Source organism: Lissotriton vulgaris, chromosome 2_1 (genome assembly GCF_964263255.1).
Source record: "Lissotriton vulgaris chromosome 2_1, aLisVul1.2, whole genome shotgun sequence".
NCBI lineage: Eukaryota > Metazoa > Chordata > Amphibia > Caudata > Salamandridae > Lissotriton > Lissotriton vulgaris.
Window position 1 is genome coordinate 1,099,622,499 of NC_141687.1, and position 7,867 is coordinate 1,099,630,365.

General features: G+C 45.3%; 1 protein-coding gene across 1 annotated transcript; it reads right to left on the reverse strand.

The window, feature by feature from the left end:
* Window positions 1-6,841: 6,841 nt before the first annotated feature.
* On the reverse strand, window positions 6,842-7,639 carry LOC147731654 (uncharacterized). Its single transcript, XM_086954231.1, has one exon. It carries the CDS (start codon window positions 7,637-7,639, stop codon window positions 6,842-6,844), a length of 798 nt encoding a protein of 265 aa, XP_086810357.1.
* Window positions 7,640-7,867: the final 228 nt, after the last annotated feature.

Genomic DNA, 7,867 nt, shown 5'->3' on the forward strand with positions numbered 1-7,867 from the left:
AAATCCAAATTTGTATATATAGGGACATGGATCATCTGAGGACCCGGCAGTCCCCATGCTCAAATTTGATTGTCTACCAACACTTCAAACCAGGAAGTGTTACCAGCCATCTTGGTCCCTGTCCCAGAATTTTTTTTAAAATAAAAGGGGGTGGGGTTGAAATACTCTGACCCCCTATGTCTCTTGGGGCTTTCCTACAGGGACCCAGCAGGGCCAAAAAAAACATTTCCTTTGGTTTCATTTTCAGCGGGAGCCGTATTGTATCCAAGGCTACTGTCAAAAATGTTAAAAAAAGAAGCAATTCTGTAGTAATTGCCCACCAGATGGGCCAGATCCCTGGAGTCCTTTCAAAATAAAGGAGGGTGGTGCACACCCACCCCATTTGGGGCTTATTAATGCCCCAGTAACACTATCTCCCCGGGGCTTATTAATGATAAATGGGGGGCTTCCCGGACCCCCCGGGGCCCGGGAACCACCACCTCCCTGAGGACATATTCCAACAATAAATCAGGGTGGCCTCGTGGACCCCCGTGTGGCCCGGGTACCACCCGCCCTGGGCTTATGCATTTTTATGGGGAGGCCCTCTGGCCCCAGGGACCTTCTCCTCCCCGGAACCATAATCAAGTTGTAGTGAGGGGGACTCAGGTACTCACCCGGGCCTCAGGGACCACCACCTCCCCTTGGCCAAGTTCATTTAAAAAGAATGAAGGTGGCCGTTCTCGGCCCTGCGGAATGCAACCTCCTTAGGGCAGGCCCTACAAGGATAAAGGAGGGGGCCAGGCCCCCCCCCTCCAGGAGCCATACATGGCCCTGGGGACCACCACTCCCCAGGGACGGCTCCTGCTATGTCTCAGGGCACCCACCCCCAGGACATAGCTGTCTGCGGTCGCTTGGTGGGAGCTTGACCGCACCAGCCATGCAACAACAAACACTCCGCTTCCAGCAAGCAGGAGGCAGGGAGCCAGCAGGGACCGTGGAGGCCTTCAGGCTCCACCAGTGGTCCTCAATGAAAGCCACTGGGTGCCCTGGGTGGGAGGCGGTTCCCGAGGGATGGGGTCTCAGAGGCCAAATTCAGCCCAGGTATGGGGTCTCCTGCCCCCTCTTCATCTCTAAGTGGCCAGGCCCTGGGAAATGGGGTCCCCGGGGCTAAAACTGGCTCAGGGAGGGGAACACGCGGGCCACGTCCCTTATTGCAAATAGGCACTGCCCCGGGGGATGGGGTCCCTGGTGCTGAAAACAGCCTGGGGAAGATTGGCCGCATGCCACTTTCCTCATTCCAGAAAGGCCTGCCCCAGGAGGTGGGATCCCCTGGGCCGAAATTGGCCTGGGGAAAGGGGGCCATATGGACCCAGTCCCCTAATAAAAGATTTGAAAAAGGAAAAAAACATCCATCCTGGGGAAGTTGACTGAGACCCCACCCCTTTCCCCACTGCAAATGTGCCTCCTGGCACACAACCGGTTGGGTAATTAAGTCCTCTTGGATGCCGGGGGTCCTTGATGACCAGGAGCCCCTCCTGTTACCTCCAGTAATTCCCACACAGTGGGTTTGCTGAGAGCTCTTCAGAGGCCATGTCCCCTTTCTCCACCACTCTGCAAATGCGCCTCCTGGCGCACTACTGTTGGGGGATAAAGTCCCTTTGGATGCTGAGGGACCTTAGGGGCCAAGAACCCCTCCTGTTAACTCCAGTAAGTGTCCCACAGCGGGATTGCTGAGAGCTGAGTGTTGAACTGAGGGATGGGGTCCCCGGGCCGATGCCGGGTGCCCCTTTCTCCCATTCCAAAAAGGCCTGGTTCAGAGGATGGGGTCGCCGGGGCAGAAATAGGCCTCATGACATGGTCAGTGTCATCACTGATGACACCTCAAATTACATCACAATTAAATATATCCATAAAATATAAACAATTCAGTAACAAACTATATTCATTATTTTGGTTAATAAATAAGCTATTAAATATTTTAAATCTCAAAAAACACATTTTCTAAAAATGCAATACAAATAATAGAAGTGTAAAAATAAGAACAAACAGTATAAAATATACATATTAAAAAATAATTTACGCTATAAAATCTATTTAACCAATAGTGTGACAACTATTGGAGTATAGAAATATTAACTGTACTATTCCCACTGTAGTTTATGCAACAATAGAGAAAGTGTTGGACTTGGGGGTTGTTAGATTTACTATTCCTACTCCAGTCAGTGAAACATTAGGGAAAGCATTGGACTTATGGGGTTAAAAGTACTATTCCCACTCCACTCTAAGTAACAGTAAGGAAAGCATTCAACTTCAGCAGTGTTTGATTTACTATTCCCACTCAAGTCTAAGCAACAGCATGGAAAGTGTTTGCCATAAAAAGTAGTAATTACATTAATACAAATCATATTCAATTATTTAAACATTATGTACACATATTCCAAAACATTATTAAATACGTTTACACAATTTGTTTTTATGTAATTAAAAAATGTTAGCATATAGTTTAAAAAATGAAAAACAAAATTACATATAATACTGTCAACTTCACTAACTACAAAAATAACTAAATAATAAATCATCACTTATTCATTTAATTTAAATAATAAATAAAAATCTATTCTTAAATAACAAATTTAATCTACGAAAACAAATTCTCACAAGCATGTAACACTAAATGTTACTTTTTTAAACAACATTATGCATATAAAAACATTATACATAAATTCTAACTAATACAATACATAAATATATAAATTAATATAAATATAAATTTTTAGCAACCTACTTGTCTAAAACGATATCACAATATAAAAAAACATATTAAAAAACATATACAAACAGAAGTACATATTATAATAAATGAAACATTTCAACAATTACACAATAATTAAGCGATTAATTAATATACATAAGTAATAATTTAATTATTTAAAAAAATAAAAAATAACATTAAATTAAAGAATCATTTATTCACCATATCCCCAACAAACTCAGCAATCTACAACTAAAATGTAACTTACATGAATCAGCTAAATAATAATTAATTAACAATTAAAATGTCCGCAACCCACCACATTACGAGTTTTCCTGTGGTCTGGCGGGTGGCCTTTTGGTGGTCCCACGGTGGTGCCTATTAGAAAGGCACTGCAATGGGTGCAGCAAAGCCTGTCTCTGAGTGGCATGGACTGTGCTGTCCATTCCGTGCCATGCAGGAAAGGGCATGCATGCACACAGGGTGGCACAACATGTGCCCCCCTGCATATATCCCAAGGCCAGAGACGACAGAGACAACAGGGGTCCCTGCAGGGCCCCCTTAGTTTCCTCAACGCCAGTATTTTCATGATGTGAGAACTGCCATGAGAGCGCTAGTTTTTTAGGAAACTTGTAATATGCTTGGCTGTGTTGCATCGGCACCGCAAAGCATACTGTGGTCTCAGACCGCCGCTCCATCGCCTGGGATAACGGTTCCCCAATGGTTGCAATGGTGCGACGGCTGCGCCACCATGGGTTTGGCACTCCACGGACCGCCAAACTCCTAATCAGGCACTTAGGGTCCTATTAAGTTGGAGGGCGGACCTGAGTCTGCCCGCCATCCCCGCGGTGCTGGGACCGGCCACCAGATATGCGGCGGTCCTGCACCGCGAATCAGGATACGACCGCCACCCTGGAGGTCACATTCTGCATTTTAACATTGCGGCGAGTGCTGATACAGCAGTACCCGCCGCAATGTTAAAATCGCTTGCCTGGCATTTCACTGCACCTCATGGCAGGCATCACTCAGTGCCTGCCACTTGGTGCAGCAAAATGTAGGGGGTACCATAGGTACCCCCACCCCTCCCAGGGGGCCCACGTTAGGCCCCTAAACACAATCCAAGGCCTTTAAAACTCACCATCCTAATATGGCTGGCGGTGCCTGTTCGTGACAATTGCCTGCCGGCAGAAAAGCGGTGGATGGACTTTCTGTCCGCCGCGATACCCTCACCATCATAGTATGGCAGGGGGTAAATCTCCTTACGATGGCGAAACAATCGCCACCGCCGGCCCAGTGGTGGTGATCTTTACGACATTAGGAATGAGTCCCTTAGTATCTTGCTTGTGTAGCTTCTCAGAACTGAAGGGTAAAAACTATGTAGCCACTTACAATCCCATTGATCCTCTGTTGGGGAAACGTAGAGTGTGCCTACATCCAGAATTGGTTAGCACCACACAAGATCCTTCTCCTGAAGTACTATGGTGTGTGTCATACAGATTGTTGATTCAAATTAACTTGCTCCGAGAAGACTCAGGGCATTCTTTTGAGTTGGTTTATAATGATAAATTATTTAATTTAGGAAGACAGTGCTAAATAGGAAGACAATTCCAGCTGGAATCTTCTGTACCATAGAGATTGTGTTGGAGAAAACTCCAAAAGCAGATTCTCCTCCAAATATAGGACTTAATATGAAAATCCAAGGATTTACCAGTAGTGCTGATTTCCAGTTCAGACCTTTCTTTTTTAGATATGTTTTTATTAGCATTTTTCTTAAAGTTATTCATAACAACATACATATAGGCATCAACAGACTTACATCACAGTACAGTATACACCATCCATATTCATAATTGAAGCAACCCTTCTATAACATATCTGCAAGTGTTTACAATTCCATCCGTGGTTGTTTACTCCTATAACACTTGTATACTATACTGCTGATGAAATGAAATGAAATTTAGATTTATAACACGCATTAATACCCGAGGGTGTCTAGGCACGGCAGCTCTGCAGTATTAACCAACCAGAGGGGATGCTAGATTGGTGCGTTCGAGCTATTTTTTAAAAAGCCTGGTTTTTAGGCGCTTGCGGAACGCCAAAAGATTGCTTTCCTTCTTGAGTGCCAGAGGGAGTGAGTTCCACGATCTAGCTGTGCCCGCAACAAAAATTCTCTCCCCCCATGAGGCCGTTTTGGCCCTAGGGATTACCAGATTAGAGGAGGCCGCTGAGCGGAGCTACCTTTCTGGGACATACCACCTGAAACTGCGTGTAAAGTAATCAGGGGCAAGTCCATTTGGCACTTTAAAGGCCATGCAAATGGCCTTAAATTCGATTTGTCTTTTAACTGGTAGCCAATGCAAAATTAAGAGGGCATGAGCCACTGATTGATGTTTCGGAATGGCAAGCAGCAGACAAGCTGCTTCATTTTGGAGGACCAGCATTTTCTTGTGGAATCGTGATTGTTAATTAAGAAGCAACCTGCTGCAGTAATCAATTTTTGACAGGATAAGTGCTGCAACCGCAGCTTTCTGAAGCTCTAATGGAATAAAAGGTAATATTTTCTATGAGAGTTTTAATCGTGAAAAAACAAGAGGTGATCACATTCATTTGCCCCTCAAAGGAAAGTTTGGTGTCAAAGTAGACTCAAAGTAAATGTTGTACCTTTGTGACTGGAATTGGGATTTCTCCCAGTTCCTGTGGCCACCAGCTTGGTGTCCAGAAGAAGGTATTGCGTCCAAAGAGAAGCACCTCAGTTTTTCCTGTGTTTAGCTTCAGGCAGTTTTGGGACATCCAGTGTCCAATTTCATGCATACAGTCATGAAATCTCGCTGTGGCATTCGTCGGACCCCTGCAAAAGATGCCACGATTTGCATGTCGTCAGCATATGACACTGTCTCAAAATCGAAGGACTTTATAAGTGAGCAGAGGAGGGTGACACAAATGTTAAAAAGGGTCTGACTCAGCAAGGAACCCTGCGGAAACCTGCAAGTGTCAGGTCCCAGATTCTTCGCAGAGGCAGAACTGATGCTGGCTCCCAATGCCCTATCCCCAGTAACGCCGCTTCACGAGCAACGGCACCAGAGACAGGGAAAGGGGAAGTGGACAGAAAAGAGAGACACTCCAACGACAACTGGCACCCACTAGTCCTTCTATTTTCTATTGGTGGTCAGGACTGCACTTGGGTTCCTAATGCACAGAGAAACAAGAGAAAGACAATGCAGAAACTCCAACTACGCTTCCAGGGCATATAATACTCAAATCCAGTTTATCCTACCAGTTGTCTTTAGAGCCTTGCCCCTCTCTGTATGTGGTTGCGAGTAGTTACTATGAAGGAGTGGACAATACTGAAAAAAGGAGAACACCCCGTTAGTAACTGAATTTGAGGAAATATTCCCTGACACTGAACCCAGTATTCCCTCGCCTACCTTCTTCAATGATAACGTTGCTTTCAAGTGGGAGTCTGTTCACAAGTACTTGTAATTGGTCATGCAGTTCATGGAGACAGTCTTGAACACTTGGAAGATGCGTGCAAAAAGGAACCGGGAAGGAGAGAGAGGTAGGGAAGAGAAGGGGCAGCGCAATGAGGGAACTCTGGGGGACTAGAATGTCTTCCAAGGAGATTGGAAAGGTCTTACTTGGTCCTCCGGTGGATGCCGGCGTGCTGTCACTGACGTTCGCAGCCTTGTCTACGCTGAAGAGATGGAACTGCAAGGTTGAGGATAAATCTCCTCAGGGAAAGTTCAGAAAGTCTGTCTCACACAAGAATTCCTCAGACTCTTGCTAGAATTGCTGTCAAAGCGCAACCTGCTCTTGACGGTCTTTTCTTCATTGAAACGTCGAAAGACGAGAACCTTTCAAAGTCATGGTTCTCACAGCTTACACCCAGCTTCGACTCTGAACTAAGATATTCAGGAACGGGACTATGAATTATTCTCACAGAAAACACTGAAACTCGAAATTCCTGTGAGCGCCTTGAATTACAGCCACTCACGGTAAAGTCTATTTCGAAGTGCGCAGTTCTCTGCGCTCTTGCTCTTCAAGATTACTGGAGACTAGAACGTCGCCGATATGTCACCACGGCAATAGCGGCGACCATCTTGAATTCCCCAACTAATTCACATTTACCCAGAAGCTCACCAACCTAGGTTTCACCACAACCCTGGATGACTTCTTGGAGCGGAAATGTCCTGTGTTGTATAGAGAACTGACTGAATGATTCCTGACAGTACCCCCTCTCAAAGACCGAGACAGCGGTCCTGGCTTAGATGGAAACTGAGAATGAAAGCGTTTGACTAACTGAGAAGCATGAACATCTTCAGCTTTTTCCCAAGAGTGATCTTCCGGACCATATCCTTTCCAATCGATCAGATAAAACAACTTATTGGAACGGATCTTGGAGTCCAGAATACCCTTGACCTCATATTCAGAATATCCTTGAACAAGAAGTGGAGGAGGAGGCTTCTCTATTCTAACCTGAGGGGAAGTCTTCTTCAACAAGGAAACATGGAAGACGGGATGGATCTTCATGGTAGGAGGAAGTTTTAATTTCACAGTGACTGGACCCAGAACCTCCTCAATTAAGTATGGACCCACAAACCGAGGCTGAAACTTCCTATTCCCCTTGAGATGCAAATGCTTAGTGGACAACCATACCCTGTCTCCTGCCTGATACTCTGGAGCTGGTTTTCGGTGTCTATCTGCATATTGCTTGTACTTCTCTTTAGCCTGAATCAAATTATCTTCTGCAGATTTGTGAAGGGAAGACATATCTTTCAACAACTCCCCTGCTGCTGGCACCCCCAATTCTTCCTGAACACAAAAAGGGTTAGGATGTCTACCATAATTGACATAGAAAGGAGAATAGCCTGTAGATGCACTTTTCGCATTATTACATGCGAACTCAGCCATCCACAACTGATCAGCCCACTCTCCTCCCTGATCCATAAGAAACAGTCTTAAATATTGTTCAAGTTCCTGATTTTGACGTTCAGTTTGACCGTCAGTCTCTGGATGATAACTTGTAGAATACCTAGGCTCCACCCCTAACCCATGAAGAAAAGCCTTCCAGAAGTGAGAAACAAATTGAGCCCCCCGATCAGAAATTACTATCTTGGGAACTCCATGTAACCTCACTAC

Excerpts from the sequence above, each read along its gene's own strand:
- LOC147731654 (XM_086954231.1), bottom strand. The coding sequence starts at position 7,639 with ATGGCTGAGTTCGCATGTAATAATGCGAAAAGTGCATCTACAGGCTAT.